Source organism: Cydia fagiglandana, chromosome Z, assembly GCF_963556715.1.
Source record: "Cydia fagiglandana chromosome Z, ilCydFagi1.1, whole genome shotgun sequence".
Classification (NCBI taxonomy): Eukaryota; Metazoa; Arthropoda; class Insecta; order Lepidoptera; family Tortricidae; genus Cydia; species Cydia fagiglandana.
The window spans coordinates 28,411,753-28,437,372 of record NC_085959.1 but is presented as its reverse complement, the minus strand read 5'-3'; the positions used below and the strand labels follow the sequence as shown (position 1 = coordinate 28,437,372).

Sequence of the window (25,620 nt, the reverse complement as noted above, 5' to 3'; positions counted from 1 at the left end):
ACGTAACACGTGTTGTAGTAACGTTTACAAAGCATGACACAAACAAAAATACACTTTAAAAAAGTTTTTGTAACTAGAGGCCCTGTGCTCGGGTGCGGCAAACTTAGTCTTCACGTGACGTATTAGTTTAAATTGAGTCTAGAGCATAACAAAAGGTACTCACTTCCATCCTGTAGAGTATCTCGAAAAGAGCCATATTTCGTTGCTGTGTGGACGAAAACAATGGCATCGTTTTCTCGCCCTCTGACAGTTACACGGCCTCTGTAAAGGAAATGTTACTTTAAATTCAAGCACGAGTGAATAAAGAAGATCCTCCGTATAAGTACCTACAAATCATACATCCATAATATTGGCTTTATATGGATAAAAAAGGCCTTATAATTGTCCTCCAGATATAACAAGTGTCGCTACTGACGAAAATTGTACTGCTAAAACAATTTACAACTAATATTACAAGCAGAAGGAGTGGAAAATAAACTTCCTGTTAATCCGGTTATACCTAATATTAGCTAAAGATTGTTGAGCATGGGACGTTTCGTTTCGTTCGTCGCCACATCTATTGTCATCTAGCAGTACTGATAAATTCCGCTTCTTGACGCTAGATGTTGCAAAATAACTCGCGTCTCGGTAAGAAAACTGATGTATAGAGTAACCACTTTCTTCCTTACTTCCCTATATTTCTGTAGTCTATGCTGTAAGTGTACACAAACACATTAGTCTCATTACTCATGAAATCAATATTTGTATCACTGTGATTATTTCGCAAATTTATTAAATAACGTCATTCAATTACATAAATGTACGTGATAAAGTGTTATTATCTACCTAATTGTACCGTGTCTTTAATCCAATTATCTCGGGACTCGTAAAAATAATAACACGCTTGCTGCATTGAAATGTACTATAACTATAACGTAGTAAAGTTTTCAACTACCCTTTCAGTGTTGAAGCAAAATTCTGCGCCGTTCTGTTCTGTTTCAGCGGGTTAAATCAAACTAACATAGTCAAAGCCGAGCTCCAATATCGTCGGCGACTGCTGAAACTAGCAGAATGTTAAAATATTTACATTGCGGCAAGAGTACGCGCCGCACCGAATCTGCTTATTCTAATTCTAACCACGCGTTACAGGAAACTAGAAGCCGTTTTACAATATTAGTTTGTTAAGGGCCCTACAAATCCCATAGTATCAGTTGATTAAAGTATAAGTATTAATCCCGTATGACGATAATCCGCCACGGCAGACGATGTGGTGAAATATGTTCGCAGGAAGACGCGTTTCGAGCTGAAAGTGTTCCAGCTGCGATTGCGCCAGGTACGTGCAACCATCGCGAGTGCGGACTTCTGGCCGAAGGGTGTGGTACAAACGTAGTGCATAATTGTTATCCATCGTATTTTCTCGGAAACGTTCGTATTTGTCATGCTACTTCAGACAACCTCAGTACTTTTTGTACCCAGACTGACTACAATAGCAAGACACGTTCAGTAGCTACCTATCTGTATTTCGGCGGTTCCTAGGGACTGTACCGAATCCTACACCGTAAAACTGTGTCACCGACATGATTTTTATTAACTACTATGTTTGTTTTTATTGTATTTTAATTTGTATGGTATGTACCTATGGCCCTTAGTTGCCTGAAAATAATTGATTATCGGCATTTTTATTATCAATACATGTAGGTACCTAAAATTAATACATACTATAAATTCCATAATCCATCAATTTCCACACGACCGTGAACGTATGGTTAGTATATGTAAGTAGGTACCTAACTTTACGTAAAAATCTATCTATAGTTATTATTATGATAAATTTGTATTTGTTATCACTCTCATATCCAAATTTAATTAGGTACGTATTTATTAGTATTATAAAATACAAAAGTAACCTAAAATATTTATAGGACCTACCTACTTACGAATAGGAATTTTTAATAAAACAAGTTCTAGAATTGAACAAGGGATTATTTATCTACGATATAAATGTCGTCCATAGAAAGTCCATGTCGAGATAGAAAGGACATTAAACGCAGCTAATAATAGTAACAAAATTCAATAAAGACGTAATTCATATTCCTGTGACTACGTGACTTCTACTAATAAATAAATATGAAGAGATCCTTATCTCACTATTAATGGCACAGGCAGCAATTATACTTTTTGATGAGAGCGACTAGAATAAGTGGTCTGTCTTCGCTATCCGATATCATTAAATAGTATAATGACTATAATGACTATTTTTTTATCATTAGACGGGGCGGTAGCTTTGAAGTCGGCCACCCGTGCCTTCTTTATCTCGCATCAAAATACTGCTTCCGCAGTCCGCACATTGCCAAATGCTTAGAGTTTAATAGCTATTGCGGCTAATGTGAAAGACTTAGCGCAAATGCATAGAGTTATAAATCATGCATGCGCAATATCCACAGTACCTATAATGATCTTTGTGAATGCACAAGATGAAATCTGATCAGGTATCAAAATTATAAAGATTAGCCAAAAAATTGAATTAAATATATTAACATAGTTTTTTTGTCATTATTATTATTCTGTAATGCTTTTTTGTCCTTTACTTAATTGACGTATGTATATGTATAGATTTAGGTGCTGCAGTTATCACAATTATTCTTCATGCACATTCTTTTTCACGTGAAATGCCTTTATATTTGTAGTAAGGACTACTAATTACAAAAGTACCGATTCGAATATTTCGATGTTATTTGTTACCGGTTATATGTAAAATAATGTATTAGATCATGCATGATAAGATTTTATCGTGTAAATACACACTTAATGTAGGTAAAAATTTACGATGGTCATTTTTTTTCAATTTTCTAACAAAATATTAAGTTTGTTGCAGTCGTTACCGTATTGCTTTTTAATACGTTACTTATTTTATCAAGTAAATTGAAAGTGATATCGCCCGTTACCCGCTGTATCACCGCCGCAGTCGCAATCAAAATGTATCGTTAACTAAATACGAGTACATACATGGCAAACAAAAGGAAGGCGGGCTCTATGGCATGGCCCCTTGCTCCTAGATAAAGTAGATAAAATCTAATCCGAGGACTTACTTATGATATGACATAATTGCTCACCACCCTTCGGAAAGTAACAACGGAACATTCAACAATATATCGGACTGTCATTTCCTAATAGATCTGTAGAGCTCTCACTTTTTGTAGAGACGTGGATTGCTTAAGTCACACGAAGTATTTGCTAAAAAGTAACATAATACTTGAATTACATGAAATTGGGCGTTAACATGTAGGTACATAGCATAGGTATATCTATGTCTGGTACTTGCTTTGTATGTAAAACTTCTATTCGTTATGAGTATTTTCTTTGTATAGTTTGTATTAAATTTGCTTGTGTCGTTTGGAAGCCTTTTCATTCTATATATATCGATAGAATTGAAAAGCTCCAAAAGAAATTTATTAAGTCGCTTGATTATAGAATAGGTAATAATTATGTTAATTACGAAAACTCTTTGCAACGCCATAAAATGCAGTCACTCAGCAATCGGCGTGATTGTGCAGATACTGTTCTACTTTACAAAATACTAAATTCAAAATTAGAAATCCCTTCCTTACTTGAAATGGTTTATCTCAAGGTCCCTCGTGCCCGTATACGTCAGTGTCGCAGAAAGGAATTGTTCTCTATTCCTATTAGCAGAACATGTTATGCTCGTAATATGTTTATTAGACGTGCTTGCCGACTTTTTAATGAATGTGATAAACTAACAGATTTTGATATTTTTAATAGTAGCATAATATCTTTGAAGAAAATGTTCCATTGATTAGCACTACAATTCGCCACTGTTTTAAACCTTTAGATTACATTAAAATTTATATTAAATTTTATGACATAATGTGTAACTTCTCAAACCTTTTTTGGTTTGTTTTTTAACTTGTACTCGTAGTGAAAATGTACTTGTAGTTATATAGTGTATAGCACAGTTACAATTTAAGGAAACTGTAGGTCTTGTATATAATACAACATATTTTTGTACACTTTTTTGTATATGACCGTTTGTTTCTCAATCAATAAATCAATAAATCAATCAATTAAAGGGGCCCACTGATTAACAGTCCGCCGGACGGTATCGGCCTGTCAGTTAGAACAAAATTTGGACAGTTCCGAACAACTGACAGGCCGATACCGTCCGGCGGACTGTTGATCAGTGGGCCCTTTACAAATCGTAACACCGAAAACTAGTACACGACAATATAACTATAAGTACTTATATACGTTACAAGATTTTTTTACTAAGGGCCACTTGCACCATTCACTAACCCGGGGTTTAGCGGTTAAACCTGGAGTTACCACGGGTTAACGGTTTAACCGCTTAACCCCGGGTTAGTAGGATGGTGCAAGTCGGTGTAAATAAATTAGCGAGAAAGACTTGAATCAAATTTTATTTCGAACCTTAACCTGTCCTGTCCCACGAGCAATGAGCATTGACTTAAATGAAAGTTGCTTTAATAATGTACATATGGCCCTATCCTTTTTGTCCCAGATTTGAGCCCGTGGGAGAGGACAGGTTAATAATGTAGCATACATCAAGTTTTTTGATGTTTTATTATACCTTAACTATTAAAGTTAATACCTTTTCTAACTTTTTTTTTACAAAACGTCGCTATGTCTACGTATACAGATGCAGCAAAATTTTTGTCTTTTTTTCTCAGTTTTAAGTTCATGTTGCCTTTCTTCCTACTGGCAACAAGGAATCACAAGACGAACTCCGAATTTTTGCAAACTTACCTTTAAGTCCAGGTCCATAACCAGGTGTTTTCCGAAAGATGTGCCACCAGTTTTCTGTATGTGCAGGAAGACCATGACGTCGTGCGCATTGAGGTCGAAACGAAAGTCATCATGGAGCACTTCATCGTAGGAGAGGCCGCGCTGAGCCATAGCGTCGGGGAGCGGCCGACCGGGCGCCTCCGCGTACGAGAGCGCGGCCGGCTCCGACACCCGCTCCCGGGCCGTCACGGCGCACACCTGCACCAAACATACACCACGCTTAAGCAACATGAACGATTCTATGTACTATAAGTTTATCGCTTTACCACAGATGGCTGGTAAGAAGTTTTCAGTTTTTAACCAGCGGCAACATTAACCATTACGAGGCATTGCGAGGCCCTTATCTTTTGAGAAAAAAAACGACTCTAGTTGTTGCGCGAGGCGCCTGCAAGAGCAAGGCTTCGGGCGTCCACCCTGACAACCAACCCCCAAGGCGGCTGCTTTGTTTAAAGGTTGTCGTGTGACTTGTTTGGCGGGTGGTTTCACTTCCAATTCTAAACTAAGCATTAATCAACCTTTTACTAGAAAACCACCGCGATACTATGCACGTTCGTCAACCATGTGAATACAGGCTGTATCTACCAGGACTGTACTTCAATAAATAGGAAATATCATCCCCAGCATTCGAAGCTTAGATCGCAATGCACACTTCGCGCTGCACGTCTCGTACAAATTTCATTTTTAAGTCGCGCGGCTTTTATCGCTCACGGATATTTATATATCACTTCCAAGTTTAGTGGGAAAATGTTTTCGACGAATGCCACCGAATACCTTAGTCGATATTATAAATATTTAAGTAGAGAATTGTAAATCATATATACTATTAATAAATGTGTTAGATTACGGACATGAATATTGAATATCATATCCGTTTTATCGCGACAAGTGAAAAAACACCTAATGTTTATTAGTTTTTAACCTTCCTTAAAATAATACAAACAAATATTATAACTAAAATTTTGAAAATTCCATTCTGTCTACGTCTAAAATGTGTAGTTTAGCCTTTGCGCGGATAGATGTTACAAGGGTGCCGAGATAAAAGGGCCTCAACCCCTGAACCACATCCCCGCTTATTTGTTCGACTAATGAAGTAGGTAGGGGCGGTAATCATAATAGGAGGCAGCCAGCCTTCGGCGAACTACGGATAGAGCACTTTCCACTTCGATAGTTTTGTAAATATATCCTATGTATAATAAATCTGTCGAAAATGACAAACTACGCACAATAAACGAGTTCCATGCAATAATATGCATTTCATAGGTTTTTTAGTACCACAACTAGAAATTTATAGATAAAGATCATTAGATCAAGATTTATGTTTCAGGATTAATATTGGAAACTATTTTTCTGCCTCCCTAAGCCTAATAACGGTATTTAAAATACCAAATGCTATTCTCTGATAGAGTGTTTAAGGCATATGATAGCGTTAAATTGTCATTTGAGGTATCGCTAATTGGCTAAATAGTTATTAATATAAATTATTAAAGGATATGAACAGGAATATAAAACTATTAATTAAAAATACCTATCAAAATGTTGTGTGTCTAGCACAATTTGAATTTTGACGGACACAGGTACCACCAGGAATATACAACCCCACCCACATATCCTACTTGCCAAACGATATCTTGCGTTATTCAAGACTTAACTTATTCAGTATAGTGTAGGCGGTCCTGGCCAGGTGTTATCCTGTCCATTATCAATTCAAGTCGCAGCCCGATGAGGAGCCGTGCCCGATCAACCCGCTGCGCCTTATGTGGCATGGCAACGGACACTGCACCGCGCCGCTTGTGTGAGAAGATGCAACTTATTCTTTGTCTCGAGCATTGCAGTTGCTGCTAAAGGCCTAACCAAATTAGGCTTCAAAGTGGAATTTCAAGTTAGCTCCATACGAGGGCAGAAAATAGAATGAAATATAAATGTCGTTCCCTTCTCTGACAACCCCACTTTGCGTTTCGCTATGTTAAAATCATTTTCACACAGTATATTCAATGTGTACACAGAATTTTGAAACTAAAACAACTAAAGTCATTTGTCGAATAATAGTTATTTGGTTTACAAGAGGCAAAGTGTTGTTTAACCCTTCTTGCTAATATTGACATCCAGCAAGCGAAAGATTCTAAAATTGAACCAAAAGCGTAGCGAGTAGCTGATGTGGTGAAAAAAAAAACATTGGTTGCTCGCTTGCTTTGTATCAAGCTTTTATCGCTTTACTTCTCTTTAAACGTCATCAGCCGCAAAAGTGCAATGGGACTTTATCAATGAACTCATTGTACAACGAACTAAACGAGATTTTATAAACTCAACAAGGTTGCTTTCGTCTATCACAAAATTGCTATGGCCACCTCCGGTCTCCATGACCAGATCAGCTCGATGTCACCATAATATTACATTCTCACAGGTCTTGTATTAAGTACATATGCCAATAAAATAAGTTAGATAAAAGCTTGTTAAAACGTGAGTTAATTATGTTATGATCAATAATGTGTCTTAGTATTTATCTTATTATGTTAAATTTCAGTCCAGTTAGATCATAATTATCTCAGTTTGAGCTGGTCCCATTATGGTGACTGGAAATTACCACACTGACTTCCGTCAATGGCCGCATAATGTAGGTGTCTACTACTACCTACCTACGTACATATACCTACTTACGACTAGTACCTGCATGGCCCAAGCGAATTGCTAAAAGTTAAACGTCTGATGTGAACATTCTTGATAATACGATTATACTACCAAAGGTCATCTTCGAATAATCAGGTCGATTGCTTCTTCTTACCTGTGACCTATAAATCCTATTTTTATGAAATTATGACCGGTTATAGGTACTGACACGACAATGGTCATCCCCACTCCCCACGTCTTTCCCTGCGAGGACGTTTGGTGCGTGCGTGGAGTGTAGTTGTTTTAGCTTATAGTTTTCAGTGACAAGTTAATAATTGGTACGAGGTTAATAAAACTCATCTCTCACAAAGAGAGTTCGAGATTAATTTGGAAGACTTAACAAAAACAAGTTGTGTAACTATGATTTATATGACGTCCGCTTAGTATGATGCGTTTGTCACTTTCAGCCTTCCTTCGATGTCATTATATCCGGATTCTACTGTATGTACTTAAAGCTTTGTTTGGAAATAATAGGCAAGATACTAAGCCCCCATTCGCACGACAGCTTTTTCAACGCGCGTTAAAAAGCGCTTGAATCTGTTCGCACTCTAAATTCGATTTAATGACCAAGGCAAACAAACAACGCTTGATAAAAAGCGCCACCGCTGTCGTGTGAGTAGGTACATACATGGTTATCCATTTGTGTCATTCAAACGCTTGTTTAACGCGCGTTGAAAAATCTGTCGTGCGAATGGGGCCTAAATTACAATGAATGTATCAATGTACACAATTGTATATTTTTTATAGGCTTTTACGTTTTTATAAGAATTTAAAAAAGCGAAGTTCTTTTTTATTTTTAATATTATTTGGTTCAACAGAACTCAATTGCAGTGCAGCGAGGGAATGCTGCAGGCAGTGGCGGATTTGTAGTCTTTGCCGCCCTAGGCCCCAAGCCTTGTAGCCGCCCCTTTCTCAGCATCAGCACCCATCATATTGACTACATTTAGATCAGGCAACGAAAACATATATTATAGAGGGGAAATGCTTGGGGCACATTTTTTACTTAGCAACTTTTTTGGACTCGTTAGGAGGTGAACATATCAAAAGTTGGGGGGGGTTTGGTTTGAAGGTCACATTTTTCGGTTTTTCGCTTATTATATCTTAGAAACTATACGTCCTTGTGACATGATCATCTTAGGAACATAGGTTTTATGAAAAAAATAAGCAAATACTTATTCATTTTAAGTGACAGTTTTACCAATATATAACATTGACTTTCATGTACCTACAAAAACATTAAAAACTATTTTCTTGAATAACTGCTAAACTATTTATCCTAAAATTATAAAAAAAATCTGAGATTCTTACAATGAGCTCTTTGATTTGATATGTAACACGATATAGTTTAAAAACTTTATTTTAAATTTTCTCATTTACACATTTTTAAAAATTTACAAAACCTATGTCAGACCCATACTGGAATATGCTTTTCAAGCCTGGAGTCCTTACTTTGCCAAGGACATAGATATGCTGGAGAAGGTTCAACGGAGTTTCACAAAACTACCAAGGCAACTTAAGAACAAGCCGTATGAGGAGAGACTGAAGGAACTGAAGCTCACTACTCTTAAGCACCGCAGAGAACGTGGAGACCTAATAGAAACATACAAAATACTGTCTGGGCACTATGACCTCAAGGATTTTCATGAGATGTTCAAGCGCAACAACAACACCCGTCTGAGAGGTCATCACTTAAAGTTAGAAAGGCATAGGTCCCACAGTAACCCATACAAACACTTTCTGAGCAACCGAGTAGTGAGGGCTTGGAACAAACTCCCCGAAGATGTGGTTTCAGCACAAAATGTGAACCAATTTAAAAATAAATTAGACAGACACATCAATACATCTACTTGTCAACGATAACTATTAATGATTACTGGATACAGGCAATATCAGTTGTCACAACTGCCTGCCTGCTTACACAATAATAATAATAATAATCTAATAGGCACTTTCATCTGGCCCTTGCCTCTGTGCTTGCCTTGATTGGCCGGCCAGAGTGGAGTCGCAAGAGCGGGACCTATGCTCCAGGTTGGAAGTGTAAAATGTCATAACGCCGGCGGCCCTTGAACGGATTACCGGGATCTGGCTACCGCAGACTCACCTCTCGACAACCTCACAGCCGCTCCAAAGTGTTGCCCTGTTGTCGCACTGTGCGTGCGGCCATTGCGGGGCCCACTCAATGAGTTGGCGAGTCACCACCTGTCTTATACAATTTTGAGACTGATTGTCACGGCAGGTGTCCGCTAGTCTCTCCCATAGCCCATTATCCAGTCCATCCAACTTTCAAATCTATAGCCCATGACCTTCGTTCCCATCGCAGTACAAAAGTGCTGCACTGCAATAGTCTTTGCACCTGGCGGGGACCATCTCCGGATGTATCACATTGTGCGTTCGGGGATGGTATCCGCTGTGTGTATCCCTTGCTCTTAAATTAAAGTGTCTTAAAGGGCCTCTGCGCTGTTGGCTTCGGCCCCACGTACGCCTCCCAAAGGTCCGGGACCCCATGGTCCCGAGATATGGAAAAGACATACAAATAATAATAATAATAATAATTTACCTCCCAAAATATGGAGGCCATATTTAAAATTCATTTTCATCACACTCGCTCAGTAAATGTGGAATTGCACGTAGGCGTAGCGGGAGTTATAGAAAATTCGGGCGTTTTCCCTAGGGAGTTATGAAGTTTCTAGTGCCATAATTAACAGTTTTTTGTCTTTAAATTTATTTTTTGTATCGCAAGTGTGAGGAAAAACATTGTGTGTATCTCGGGGCGTAATAATATTGCAAACTCGAGCCTATAAATGGCTCCGGCAAGCCGTCGCAATTTAACTTACTCTCGTTTGCAATATTCAACTTACGCCCCATGTTGCACAAATTATTTGCAGTTATTTAAATTATTTAAGTGTTGCAAGCATTTCCCTCTTAGGAACTTTTTTGAGAATTTGTTGCCTGGTCTAATTTTGAGTTATTTTTTGTTATCATCAGCGAATTTTTTGTCACAATTTGCCGCCCCTAATATCTTGCCGCCCTAGGCCCGGGCCTACTGTGCCTTATGGGAAATCCGCCACTGGCTGCAGGCATTATGGGACCCTGAGTTGGGTATGATGCAGGTCATGCAGGGTGGAGGCGTATATTAGATATTTAGTTTATTAGTAGTTTTAAATATTATGCTACTTATTTTTAATGTCTGTTTGAGAATAATATATTATATAATATGTAAAGGTTACAGTTGAAATAATGTCAAGTAATGCAGAAGTATAATAATTGGTAATCAAATTTTAATCAACAGTGTTACAAAATAGAATTAAATTTATTCTGTTTTAAAATACATTGAAACAAAACAAAAGCAAGGCTGTTCCATTTAATAATAATTAATATTTCATTGGAGGCCAAAAAAATGAACATTGTTAAGGACCTGTAATTAGTCCAAATTTAATTGATTCCATTGTGTTACAACATATTAAAAGTTTAGGTGATTGTATGTATTACTATCAAGGGACTCATGGGTTATCATTTGTTTTTTCGGAAATAGAAAACAAAAGCCAACCATATACCCTGCATGTGATACAATTTATCTTTAGAAAACAATGAAAACATGCAATGAAATATTTTCACTATTTACTGTCATTTTTGTATTTTTCTAATGGTGGGATGGTGAATAGACTAAATTATCCACACACAGTAAGGGCCATTGTAGACAAGTTTATTTACATTTATTTTGCTTTTACAATTATACAATTAGGTAGGTACCTATATATCATGTATTTATGTTTTTACTCTTTTCTGTTTCTTTTTCTTTGTCAGGCTGTCTTTGACATACGCCTCCTTCGAGCGGCTTGTTACATTAGTATTAGTAACTGAATAAATTCAGAGAGTTATGAAAATTGTATATATACATACATATAACCAAGCTATAGACAATGTTCATAATACTCTTAATTCATTCAGTAACCATAGAAATTCAGATCCTTCTAAATTTTAGCTATTGTGTGATAGTACTATAAACATGATATCAACAGCACAGACAAAATATGTCGTCAAAAAGAAACATTTTGGAGGGAAAATGGAAAAAATGGCATTGTTTACAAATTCGATTTCACTATTTGTTGTAGTTTATCAACATTTTCATTATTTAATTGCATTTTTGTGAAAAAGCACTATATTTTATATGCTTCAGGGTGAAAAGCGCTTGCTAGCCTCATATCCCATCCCTATCAAATATTACAAAAAATATATCTTAAAACACAAAATATTTAATTCGCAAGCAGAGTTATCAAAATAATAATTTGTTAAATTTTTATATTTGGAAAAGTAACTTATTGACTTGGCAAGATATGCCTTGATTTGCTGCAAAGCATTGCAAATGTCTTTGATTGTTTAATTAAAAAGTCCAAAATATCCAATTTGAGAGCATTGTTTTCTAACTCTGTATTCAAACACTACAGTAACACTGCAGTGTATCCTTGGACTGATGGATAGCAAAATTAATAAAATAGTAGCAATTTTTACTCATATACTGCAATAGCAAGGAAACAATTTTAATATAATAATACAACCTTGGATAAAAATAAATAACCAAAAAGAGGTAAACAACAACACATGTCGCAATGCAATCAGAAAATTGTGTGTCACGCATCCTAAAATCAGTCAATGGCTGATTTGACTTACATTATTATCAGAAAAGAGGCCCTACTTAATCTAGCAATCCAATTGTACACATATTGTTGTTAGGCTATCCCAATACCATACCATCAAGTGGTTATAAAGCGATAAGTAAAGTTTCATACTACGTATCGAACTTAATTAATGATTCAGCTATCTAAAGTTGAATCTTGTGAACAGTCTTACCTGATCTGGGCAGAAATATCCAAAAGCTACCATTCCGAACAGAGAGAGTAGTAAACAGAACAGTATAACTTTTCGTAGTTTCGATCTTGGCTCCATTTTCTTAATTTCGTAGACACCACTCGGCAGCAGCAAAGCAAAATCACTGTCTACTTGCACCGACACACTTTTTTGCATTTCGGTTGGATGCATGTCTCATTTTTAAGAAAATATCTTGAAGAAGCACATAAGACTTTCGTAGTTTACTTGCGTTTCATCACATCATAACAATACATATGTAATGTCAACCTCACATTGTAGAAGTCTTGACTATAATTTCTTGATAAGTTCGATTTCTACATCACTCTTGATGAACGCATTTTATTAGAAGTTCATAAATGCACGTAACTAAAAGCGTATTAGGTTAAAACTAACACAGGATTAAACACTACTATCGATGTCCACGATCAGCCGACGAACGTGAACTGGCTGATATGACCGTTCGACCCGTTCGGCGTTCGTTCAGTGTTCTGTTCATTACGTTTCGTTCACTACACTGAGTGGATCAGTGAAATACAAATACAAAAACCACTACACACACTTATATCACGTAGATGGCTAGTCGTCGGGGACGGAAGCCGAACGGTGTTGTTATCTCCTTTCGTCGTTAATTTAACTAGGTGGTATAGAGCTAGATAGAATAATATTCGCGTACGTTATTCAAAAGAGTAGCCACTTAAAAAAAATCTTGCCTGTGCGGAAAGAGAGCCCATACAGAGGGTCTACCGCGAACCACGTTCGACGTGTTGCCTCCCTGTCACACTTGCATACGAATTCACAAGTGCGACAGAGAGGCAACACGTCGAACGTGGTTCGCGGTAAGCCCTCAGGCCATACATTCTACGACTCTTCTCTTTTCGCGCAGACCCTAGTCGTTGTCACTATAAATGAAAATATAATTTTATTGTTTTAGTCACATTGAGAATAATAGAATATAAATTTTTCTTTCATCTTTTTTTAGAATGCAGCGACACCTTGTGACCGTCCATGATATCACGCAGCTAACACTGCTGACGAAATAAGCTAATAAAAGCTTCACAGCCGTTCGTTCAATAGACGGTCCACGTCATACTCTCTGGCAACCCCATAGCCATTGTGTATTTCAGTGCCCATAGCCCATAGGGTAGATGTACCAGTGAATGAACAGTACTAGTGAATGAACAAAACGCACGACTTCTCGTAAAACAAAAGTTCTATGATTTTTGTCAGTCTCGTATCGTAGTAATATTTTCCATTCGTTTCCATTTGGGTTGTGGCAGGGATTCCCAATCTTTTTCAGATTATCGAAATAGATAGGTAGTCTGTTCGGAAAGAGAAGAGTCGTGGAATGTATTGAGCTCATAGAAGGGGTTATTCCCACTAGTTAACCGTGGGTTATTACTGGGTTTATTTTCCTCCCTTTTACCACTGGTAAGTACTGGAAAAAAATCCCAGTAGTTACCACCAACACCAACTAGGTTTTGTGGTCCACCCCTTATGCCAGAGCCAGTATACTAGATTCATGTTTGGGCCCCATACATTCCAAGACTCTTCTCTTCCCGCACAAACTCTAAAGGCCCAAGTTGTACACAATGGACCATCGCCGGCCACTCCAAGGGACGCAGCCTTGCGGTAGAATGAGATAGCAATATCACTTGCTTCCTCTAACGCATAAATGCGTCCCTTGGAGTGGCCGGCGATGGCCCATTGTGTACTGGGGCCTTTACATGGTTTACTTACATGGCATGTACTGACTACCGGGACTACGTTATAATTTATTTTGACAAAATTCCTCTAGTCTTAATTATCTTTGCTATAGGCAGCTATAGGTAATACATCAGTGAAGGCTGTAGCCGAGGGATTTAGGAAATGGATGAGTAATAAAATGATACTATGACAGGCTTTTATTCAGTATAAATTTTAAAGAGAACTTTATATAGGTAAAACATAATTTGATTACAAATTATAATCAATCAAGTTAACATTTGTCATTAAAATACATTAGGTTATCTTAGGCTGCATGAAAACTAAAAAATAGTATGCATCAGCAAATCATTAGATATAAACAAAGCTTGTTAAAATAGAATTACATATAATATCATGCCGTCAGCACTAAATACCTAGTCAAACCAAAATTGAAAATCTAAATTAAAAATGTTTAAAAGGCACTTTAAAAATAAGGTGGGGTGATACAATGATTAGATGATTGGTAAAAATAATATATCCTTCGGTCCGTTGTCAATTTCTCTCGTCGCACTTCGGTTACACTTAAAATAGTAAATATTTATAATTTTATTTTATTAAAATACATATGTACACATGTTAAAAATTCAACAAAGAACAGTCCATATCTAGCTACGACTATAGAAATTTCTATTGAAGTCTATTATATTATTTCATCTGTAGATCAACGAATTACATCTAGGTATGTTTCGCTAGTCATACACTTGAACAATACATGTAGCTTGTACATAGATCCGAGCAGGAAAACGACTCCTCGTCCGCCGGAGCCCTGCCGCGCGAGCGGCGACTACTAACCGATTCAAATGTTAAAATAGTGCCCCTACCAATCCATTCATGCAAATAAAACTTGGTACATAATCAAATGAGCCATTACTGCGTCACCAAACAACGAATTCATAAAAATGCATTCAATACATAAAAAAAATATTAATAAAATGGATGATATGAACTCAATGCCACGAGAGAACTCTTAAAAAACTGCCCTTGATATCTATATTTAAAAAAACGTATACAAAACGTCCACTTGTTTAGTGTTACAATCTCTTTAGCGATACAAATGACATTTGACATCACAATATAGAGACGTGAACGGTCCGTCGCGAGTCGTTGAAGAAGGCCGCCCTGGTCACTGCACTTCAGATACCACCACGGTCAGATAACTCCACCACTCCCTAATTAAAAGGATCAACTCCTCACACCACAGAATTCTTTATATATAAATATATATTTACTCATAGATTCAGTCCACAAATTTGAAATAATGTCCACAATTTCACTACACGCCACATCTTGCGAGACCGCAACATGGCGAGTTGGTATTCGTTTATGTTCTGTTCACTAGGCGTTACATTAATTAAACGTTCTTCCAGTTCAAAATATTATTTAGCACATTTGAATTTGTTGAAAGTTTTTCTTAGTGAAGCACTGTTTAAAGTATTAAAACAATTGATACAATATATTACATATAACTGTTCCGGTTGCGATGCAACAATCGGTCACGTCTCGGTAGGACAAAATCCTGATACCTGTTTATGCACGTACGATACATAAACCTGGTGTGTAATGCGGCACCAATTAATAACTCGAGTACTACTTGTCTATGGGGAGAAGCCCGTCCTCAACGTGTGCTCGCACATCACGTACGATCAGTTGCGAATGCGTCCCCGGCCGCGGGACCCGTCGCGCTCCTGAAAACATTTAACACATACTTACTTTTAGACGTTCATTACACCTAGCAATAAAAGTGCGTCTTGTATTTTAAATTTCATTCTGTGAAAAACTTATTTACACAAAGAACTTTTTTCTTCATACCTCTACAATATCCCCGATACCCAAAGGTTATCTGCAAGAGATTCTCTTTAGCGATACGATACGACCGCTTGTTGTGTAACTCTAACCAGATTTATTTTCTTTGTTGTGTTTCTGTATCTGAACTGTAAATACAGGTACGTATTTTTACATAGACTCCAACTAAGCTAACTCTGCGCTAACTTGGTAGAGACAAATTGTGCCGGTAGGTGCCACTGTAAACGTCATATTTTCATAAAAATTCGATATTCAGGGTGGCGCTTCCACAATTTGTGGGTCACTGAATAAGAATAAAGTAACTTTTGCAGTGCAGTAAATTAAAGGTACACTAGTATGAACGATGTGATTGTGACTATGAACATGTGTATACAATATATTAATGATAAAATATATAATGATAAAATGACATTAAAGTTTTAAGTAAACCTCGCAAAAATATAACTTTTGAATAAAAAAATGACTCGTAGTAATGTTTTTTTTTTGTCGCCAAGATGTTGTATAAGGGTTGTTTTAGACCCACTAGGCCAATAGCCCTCACCTAGGTCTGCAATTTTGAGTTAGGGTACGATTAGGTGATAAATGAGACAATTTTTTATGTCTACTAGCTGTCCACCTTAATCTTCTGGCGTAAATTTCGCGCGCCGCGCCCTATCTGTTGTTCCTTTCTAATTTCCTGGCTTAACGCCCCCTCTTAAACACACACTGTAATGACTGTAAGGGTTCATCCGCATATTACGTCACAGCAACAGGGGGATGGGGGGGGGGGTATTTAGGGGGTCATGCCAAGTGACATTTAAGTAAATAACAAAATACCTATCTCTTTCCTATGAAAAAGAGTGACAAGGGGTGGGGGGGACTAAAAAATCGAAATATTGTATGATGTAATTAATGGATGACCCCTTATGCGCGTACAATGTGTATGAATATTATAACGTACCTTGTGATGAGGTCTGTAATTATTCGCGTCACGGTAACCATGATCACGACTGTCTCTTCCATCGCGATCATCCCTCGGTTCGCGATGATCGCGATGATCGCGGTGATCGCGATGATCACGGTGATCGCGATGATCTCGGTGGTCGCGCTGATCACGGTGATCGCGTTGATCTCGATGATCGCGGTGGTCCCGCGGGTCGCGATGATCGCGAGGATCGCGTTGCTCGCGATGATCGCGCTGGTCGCGATGGTCGCGCATTTCTCTTTGGTCGCGAACCTCTCGGCTGTCACGTCCGTCGCGAGGATCGCGACCGTCTCTGCCGTACTCGCGGTAGTTGCGGAACCCACGGTTCGCCTCTTGCTCATCGCGCGTATTCTCTTGGTTGTTATGATGCAGCGGCACCTTACGCGAGTCTTCTTCCTCTTGGCGTCTTTCATAGTGAATAAAGTCATCAAAAATAGATGTCGAATGGCAATAGCTATGCATTATTCTTAGTACTTGCAAGCCTTTCGCGTGAGGCACCTCTTGGGTGTCGCGAGAGTTCGTCACGGGCTTGTTCTCATTATTTTCTAATTTGATATGCCGAAGTTGCACGTTTGGAACGTCTTTAACATAGACCCACCTGACACGAAACTGCCCCTTCCACTTGTCTTGAGACCACACGTTAGAATTGGAATTATAGTCGACTGCGCTTATCATGCGCGCCATGCCACAAAAATGACCGCTACCATTCACCGAGAAAAACAAGTACACTGAACCACCCTCCCGTTCGCGCTCGCGGAACGCTGAATCCAGGCGCTTGTTGCCATGCTCCGTACTACACCATATCTCATATTTGATACTGCGATGAATGTCGTCTTCCGAATAAGATTTAATTACGAAAAACCTGGCTTGCGGGGCGCTCAGATCGAATTCCTTCGGATTGTAGTCATTCTTGACCTTTAACTCATCAAGCACTGGATGCGGGATCACCGCAGTCTGAGGCGCAGCGGGAGGCGCGGCCGGAGGCACAGACATCGCGGGCCTCGCCTGGTGCTGCGGCGGCGGTGGGCCGCGGGGCGCCTGTGCCCACGCCGGCGGCGGCTGGTGCTGGGGCGGGGGGCCCCGCTGTAGTGGCGCCGTAGCCGGCACCGGAGCGGGCGCCGTCGACGGGGCAGGCGCGACCGCAGGCACCGCAGGCACAGGCACTGGCATCGGCATCGGCATCGATGGAGGACCAGCCGGCGCCTGCTGCGGCGGCGGTGGCGGTGCCGTCACGACCGAGGCGGTTTTGCCCGCATCCCAGGTTCCAATATCCATGTTGTGTTTGCCAGGTACGATCGGCGGTGGGGGCATACCGGGGCCTTTCTTCTTGAGGCCCGTGGTCTGGGAAGTCGGGGCAGGCTTAGCCGGTTGGCTAGCGATTGATGCCCATGTCATCTTTTTGGGTTGCGATCCTCCAGACGTGTCCTTGAGCTCGACCCCGCGCTCCTTGTCCCCCTTGTGCTCGCCGAGCGACAGCGTCTGCACGCCCGACTCCACCGCCTTGACGCCGTCTGGCACGTAAAGCCCGTCAGCTCTGTAGTAGTCGTCATATTGTTTAGCACGACCTATTTGGCCCCAAGTCGAGTAATCACCATTACCATGAAAGTAGTTAAATGAGGAAGCGGGCTGTCCGAACGCAGCCGTGGAGAATGGCGTAGTTGAGGGCCCAAACACGCCTGAAATTGTACACAAATATCCGTAAAATTTGTAGATTAAGTTAGCTAACCTTTTGAACGGCAAAGGTTATACAAAAGTGAAGCGACGTTGACGTCTACAATGTACAGGTTTAACAACTTTGGCGTTCAATAGGTTAGGTTAGGTTAGGTTAGATATAGGTTAAAAATAATTATTAATCGATGTTAACTTAGTTAGACTACCATTTGAAGTAGAACAAGTAAATATAATATTGTTTCAATTTTACGTTGCAGAGTAGATAAGGCTGAGACTAAAGAATATTATTATACAGCAAAGATGTTTTTTACACAAAAAATCTCCTTGTTGATTGGGGCATTTATAATTATAATTATAAGAGAGGTGCTTTGAAACATGCGACTTAAATGATAATGTATGTTAAGTGGTGACTAAATTGAATAGGTACTAGCTACCATCCATTCCATAAGAATCGTGAGGATTGTATCCTCCAAGAAAAGTCATCGGTTCTGTTCCATTGGTAGACCATGTCCCATCCCCGACTCCAAAAGCTTGATAAGGAAGAGCTGTTGTACCATAATAACCTGAAAATAACAAAAGTCATTTCAGCACTCCACCCGAGTTTCTAGGCGATTGAGTAGTCTATGTTTACAGGGTGGAAAATTAAAAAAAAGGTCAACAAAAGCATTCAAGTAGCCTAAAAGGTTCAAATGATACTGGCCAGGACCTGAATATAAAGGTGGGATCAGACGGTTCACTCGAATGAATGTTCACTTGACTTGAGTGAATGGTTCATTTTTCTTTCATTGCATGTTCACACGGTGCTGGTGCTAAGATTATTCACTTTTTATTTTTTTTCACTATGGCGTCGAATGAAGTTGTGTCTTGGAAAATTTATTATTTGTGATAATTTAATAAAGATCTTAAAAAGCAAAGAAGACGTGTTGGTGGTCGAATACATTAGCGAAACTAGCCATTGAATATCATGAATTGTATTGCAATTGATTGCGGATGACATTAAGTAATTTTGAAGAACTTCTGCTATTAGTTGCATCAGCAGTGGCAGCATGTCTCCTTTTATATTGCCTGTCAGTATGTCACTATGCCCGTCACTTTCGCACTTACACACTTATTAGAATTAGACAGCCATGGTAAGAAGCAATAAAAATGCGACTGTACTACCGCCGCAGTATATTATATTGTTTAATACACTAGCAGCTGAAATATGCGTGTATATCACTGCACTTGTTTTTTTTTAACGATTAATGTTCATTTTTATTTTAGTTGTTTTAAGTGTTTGTCAAGTCTGTTTTTAAAACTGTTCACTGAAGGTTATCACTGTTTCTGGTAATTTATTTCACTCGCGTACGACGCGGTTTGATAGAAAGTGCTTCCTAAAATTGCTTGTGCTGGGAACTCAAATAATCTTTGAGCTGTGGCCTACCTATATGTAAGTACCTAGCCGAATAAATCTTCAAATACTGCGATACATTGCTACTGGCGATTGTTTTGGAACTCTGGAATATTTTTTACTGAATACCTACAAATACCATATCCTTCTTTTTCCAAGAAGTTTAGGTACTACCACCCACAGGATACGAGAAAAATATGCAAAATCGGAATGAACATTCAATCTGTGTTCACACTGTTCATTCAGAGTGCGAGTGAAAGATGCCGAATAAAAATATCCAACACTGTTGGATTATTTCACTAATGAATTCATTTTTCACTTTTGGTTCATTTTGTGTTCACACGTGTCACTTTGAGTGAAAGATGAATAATGAAACAAGAAAATGGACGCAAAAATGAACCGACTGATCCCACTTTTACAACCATAACTTTCGATGGAAAGCGTCAGTGCGTAGTTTGGATAAGCAGACTTCTTGTTACGAAAAAAAATCTTATTTTTATTTTTACCCTTATACTACTTTCATAATTTTGCTACAAATTCCTATTATATAACTGGCATCGTAAAGTATTGATTTATTGTAAGCGTGAGATTGGTCACTGGTACGTAGGCGAATTTTTCTTTTTTTAGAGACGATTGGCATGAGCGAAAGTTATTACCCCATATTCTTTTTTTTTATACCTAACAGTTAGGTACTACTGGAAAACTGAATTATTATATTGGTTTCTTAAAGGGGCCCACTGATTACCAGTTCGCCGGACGATATCACCCTGTCAGTTGTTCAGAACTGTCACCTTTTGTTACCGTCCGGCGAACGGGTAATCTGTGGGCACCTTTATTCAAATCCGTATCCAAAAAGCAGCTCGCATGCAATCAAAGTTAATGTTAAAGTCACTTAAAATGCAGCACCGGCTACTGATACAAAATTTCACGTAGGTTTCTATTAAACCACGTACCTTTTTTACGAAATTACTAATTAAGATAAAAGGGCCATATGCCAGTTTGTAGTCAAATGTATACTGAATGTTAATTGAAATTTTATATAGTTATGATTATTGAAATTTTGGATGATATGAAAGCAAATTTACTACTACATATATCGATTTCTCTTGGTTTTAAAATAATATGCTATAGATAAACTCAGTATTGAAAGCAAATTTTGCAATAAATAGAGTCCATGTAAAGGTCGCTACTAAGGAAAGTTCAACCAGTCCGTTAATATCAGTTATAAGAGGATATTGTAGCTTGAATTTTTTTCTTAACTTCCCTATCCCAATCTACCTTTCACTTTCGCGCGTAAATGGTCAAAACATTTTTGGATTATACTTATCAATGATTTTTATGGAGTGGACGCCAGCTTAACCTGAGGTTCTGATTTCATATAATAAGTCATGGAACTGTGACGTTACGTCTCCATCACTGAGAGCTTAGGGTGAGCATCCACCAGAGCTGTGTGAAGTTATGGAATGGTGCAAAGATCCCACTGATGTGCGCTTTTCTATTTGCTTATTTTCCTGGTGATCGGTTGCGCTATCTCAATTGTAATACATGCTCACCCTTAAAGAGATATGCAAGTAGCATAAAAAGGTCTAAGTAGCATAAAAGTATGTACCTACCTGCCGCGCTGTAGTGGTCGGCCGCTGACGAGATGGGTGGTGCGTAGGACGGTTGTTGCTGATGGCGCCATGACACCTCCGCCAGCTCGTCGCCGCCAGATTCTAACTGTTGCTCTTTCGGTGCATTTGTCACTATAACGTTAAACGGTTTGCACAGTAAGGCAACTACCAGAGGAAAAGTTTTGAAGACAGTTAAGGTATTCAATATTGACACGGACAGATTGCCAAAAATATGTTCCCACAACCTTATTGCCCATACACTTAGGTATTCTGTACATATTTTAGCACTTTGTCAGTGTCAATGTTTAGTTTAATACCTTGGCAATACACAATGTACTTATACAAAATTTTATCAGCAATGAAAACATAAAAAAGTGAATTTAATGGCTAGCTATAGCAAAATTTTATTGTTTTGTGAGGAATTGCTTTTGCCAAATATGTTAATAGTGGGATCACTTCTAAAATAAGTAAGCTTGGCATTTGCCAACATGGTGTGTCTAAAATGAAGATAGCATAATATAGTATCCAACAATACAGTACTTCTAATTTATAATGGCAGGGAACACAGCCTAGCAACCTAATTGTTAGTTTTATAAACTTCATCTATGCACCAGTCTGATGCATGAAAAAAATATTTACAGTACATATGGTCCTATTTTTCCGCACTAGTGCGTAAAATAGCACTTTTCGTGCGATGTCAAAAGTTTAAAGGGTCATATGTACTGTAAAACGTTGTACGATACACGTGCGAATAGGTAATTCGCAACTCGTGTCGATTTAATACACTCCCTTCGGTCGTGTTTTAATTTATCGCCACTCGTTTCGAATTTCCTCTTTTTCGCACTTGTATCGTAAATAACTATTATTACATTTGACAACCTTTAGCTACCCAATTTTTCCTACTAGAGACAATAACCATCATTTTTAAATAAATCTTATACAGAGTATTAATTGCAAAAACCGAATTTTTTGAATGAATTAATGATTGAATTGATTTGAATTATTTTTGGTCCATCTTGCAGTCGGTGGTTCAACTTGCTATTCGTACGAAAAAAGAATACTAATTTCAAAATCTTGCTGTTATTTCATTTCATTAAATGATCTTGTTGTGTGCGTTTTCAACTCTTGTGTCCGGTTACTATCCGGTATCCGGCCTATCCGGCCACTATTTTACTATCCGGCCGGATACCGGATAGTGACCTTCTATCCGGCCGGATACCGGATAGTGACCTTCTATCCGGCCGGATACCGGATAGTAGCATTGCTTGATTTCGGAGTAAACAAATTGGATTTAAGAAACAGACACGGTCATAATCGTACTTGTTTATTATTTTAAAACAAGTTAATCATTCCACTGACTTGCACGCGCACTCATTTCGAACCTAGAAATGAGTCCGCGCGAACATTTACTAGGAAACAGGTCAAACCTGCAGAATGCGCACCTGAAAAACCGAAATGTTGGTATAGTTCCCCCGGCCGAATATCCGGCGGCCGGATACCGGATATTCGGCCTGTGTCTAGGCCGGATATCCGGTATCCGGTATCCGGCCAAACAACTATCCGTTGTCAAACTGCACAACGGGACTTAATCGCGTATTTAAGTTTTAAGATAACTATCCGTTGCATCTCTAGTGTCCATACCTCACAAGAAATTAAGTATTAATATTCAGTGACGGTTACATCAAACATATTTATTTTCTGTTGCATTGCATAACCTCTACTTGACTATTTGTTAACTTTGTTTACACTACCCTACCCGTATATCCTGTACTTCAATAAGACTGATTATTAAATTTATTGCAATTATTATCCCATAAACAAAATAAATACTAGAAACAAAAACCTACACCTTAAATCCTGAATGTACATTCGCAACAGCATTTGTATAATATTACATTTCTCACAAGCATTACTGCATCTTCATGCAGGATATAATTTCACTAATTTAATATTTTTTAAATAATTACTTATAAGTAATTACATTGTGTAGAGACAAAAAGCAGGCAGCAGCATTCTAGCCGGCAACATTGTTCTAACTACATTGTTGTGCATGAATTAATAACTCTTAAAAAATTCTACCACCTTTCAGGAACTTCTAATTGATCAGTTTATGTCACCAACAAAAAGCAAAAATTTAATTTTGCTGGATTTTTTGTATAAAACATTTGATGGTATAATTCATCATTTGTTAGTCTGACTTACAAAAACTGAATTAGCAGTAGTAGCAGGGCAGCTATAGAACTTGATATGAACTGGTTTGCCTAAAATAATTGCTTAATAACTGGGTGACATTAGTGCAACTGTGTGCTATATGTTTTATGCTCTCTTTATTTAACAGTGGTCAATATGGCTATTTATCCACAGGAGAGCAAAGTGTTTATTTACATTATCTAGTAAATTCCACTTACACTGATGATTTTGAATAAAACATATAATATTAAATGGATTTAAGATAAATTTAATTTATAATGTTTCTTAGTTAGTATTTTCCTCACTATGTTACATAATGACAGCAAAGTATGTTTGACTCTCTCACCTTTAAAACCTTGCAATGGAGAATATACCACAATTTGAATTGCTTGCTATACTGCTATTTTGGATTCTTTTGGTTGTTTAGGATGTAATATAGCAAGAGGTAAAAAACTACTTTTTATAACAAATAACTGTAAATGCTCCACCACCACTAGCTAGAGCTTTGGGTCCATGCCAATGCCTACTGTGCTTAACTACAAAAAGTAAACATGAAGCTGTGAAACAAAAAAACAATAATATAGCAGGAACAAATAGTTGTTAACACCAGCAACACTTAATATACTAAGAACTAAGCTAAAATAAGGATAATGCTACTGAGCATGTACTAGTAGTATTACATTACTACATGCTCAATGGCATTTTTTTTGCTTTGGCATACACCTAGTTTGTGTAAGACATCAATCCATCTGATTGAAGAGAATGTCTTTAACATTTTATACTGCCAAACAAGCCCTTAACAGGCATAAAATGGATGGTTATCTCTAATCAGCAACAGAGCTAACCCTACCCCTTAACATCAATATACACTTGTAATGACTAACCCAAGAATAATTATAATTAAATTATTATGGCAATGTGTTGAAAACATTCTGAGCATTGCAGATGCAGCATTTCAGAGGCTATCAATTTACACTGAATACAGAAGTTTGAATATTAGATTAATGGGTAAATAAAGACCATGCAAATTGCTTACAGATTAATCGATTATGTAGTTAATTTGTTACATAAAAATATTATTTAGTTTTTCATATTGTATGTCTTTACTAACAGAGAAAATTACTATTTTTAAATAGGTACTGAATGTTTAATATATTATAATGAAATATAATTTCAAATAAATAAGTTGAAAGCTCAAAATGACGACGCCAGTGACGTGATCACAATGACGAACCCCGGACACAAAGCCGACCGGTGTGAGAGACTCCTACGGAGAAAACAGATGCAACGTCATACTGATACTATCTTTACCTTGATTCCCTTGGCCTTTCATCCGCTTTATACACGAGTAACATGAAACAAAAGATATGTACAAATATAAGTATATTATTAATGATTGTGGTAAATAATTAAATGAGAAAATATCGTAGCGCTAAATACCTGATCTGACACGCCTGCTGACATTGGCCACGATTTTACTTATTTCGAGCACTTGTGTAGTCTTTCCTCACAACAATATCAAAATAAATCACATGAGTTTCACTACACAGAGCCTGAAGTGCTCAAGAGTCAATAACGAGCTTATATTGTCTGTAAAAATAAAATCCTAACGATGGTTTGGATTCCGGAAAGCGGATTCAGGCATCCAGCGGATGGGCAATTAGCAATGGCCGCCGAGTTAGTGTTGCCAACAATAATATTTTATGCTCAACTTTGGCTCAAGAGCAATGAATAGCAAACAAAGAATATAAAATATAATAAAAGTTGTATCCAGACGAGACAATTTTTCGCCAATCTGATGAAATTCTTCGATCAAACAGGGCCGTGCGTACGCAAATACCAATTTGATTCCCCGATCACATCAGCAGGTGCGGACGCAAAAATGCCAATTTTCATAGTAGAATGCAAATTGGTGATTT

General features: G+C 38.1%; 2 protein-coding genes across 4 annotated transcripts in view; both read right to left on the bottom strand.

The window, feature by feature from the left end:
- LOC134679027 (heparan-sulfate 6-O-sulfotransferase 2) overlaps positions 1-12,813 on the bottom strand; it is a 50,740-nt gene extending 37,927 nt beyond the window's left edge. The window contains exons 1-3 of the mRNA XM_063537827.1: positions 12,310-12,813; positions 4,759-4,995; positions 164-261 (exon numbers count right to left, since the gene is read on the bottom strand). Of these exons, the coding sequence (XP_063393897.1) occupies positions 164-261; positions 4,759-4,995; positions 12,310-12,498 (524 nt within the window). The 5' untranslated portion in view covers positions 12,499-12,813. The remainder of the gene's footprint in view (positions 1-163; positions 262-4,758; positions 4,996-12,309) is intronic.
- Positions 12,814-14,215: 1,402 nt separating this feature from the next.
- On the bottom strand, positions 14,216-25,378 carry LOC134678501 (YTH domain-containing family protein 3). 3 transcript variants are annotated; one of them, XM_063537075.1, is made up of 6 exons: positions 25,142-25,378; positions 25,013-25,037; positions 21,512-21,643; positions 18,940-19,071; positions 16,814-18,513; positions 14,216-15,755 (listed from the first exon to the last, which is right to left on the bottom strand). In XM_063537075.1, exons 1-6 carry the CDS (start codon positions 25,163-25,165, stop codon positions 15,714-15,716), a joined length of 2,055 nt encoding a protein of 684 aa, XP_063393145.1. In that variant the 5' UTR covers positions 25,166-25,378; the 3' UTR covers positions 14,216-15,713. The 3 variants fall into 3 exon arrangements, with proteins under 3 accessions (XP_063393145.1, XP_063393146.1, XP_063393147.1); XM_063537076.1 differs by having other exon boundaries at positions 18,943-19,071; XM_063537077.1 differs by lacking the exon at positions 18,940-19,071.
- Between the last annotated feature and the right edge of the window lie 242 nt (positions 25,379-25,620).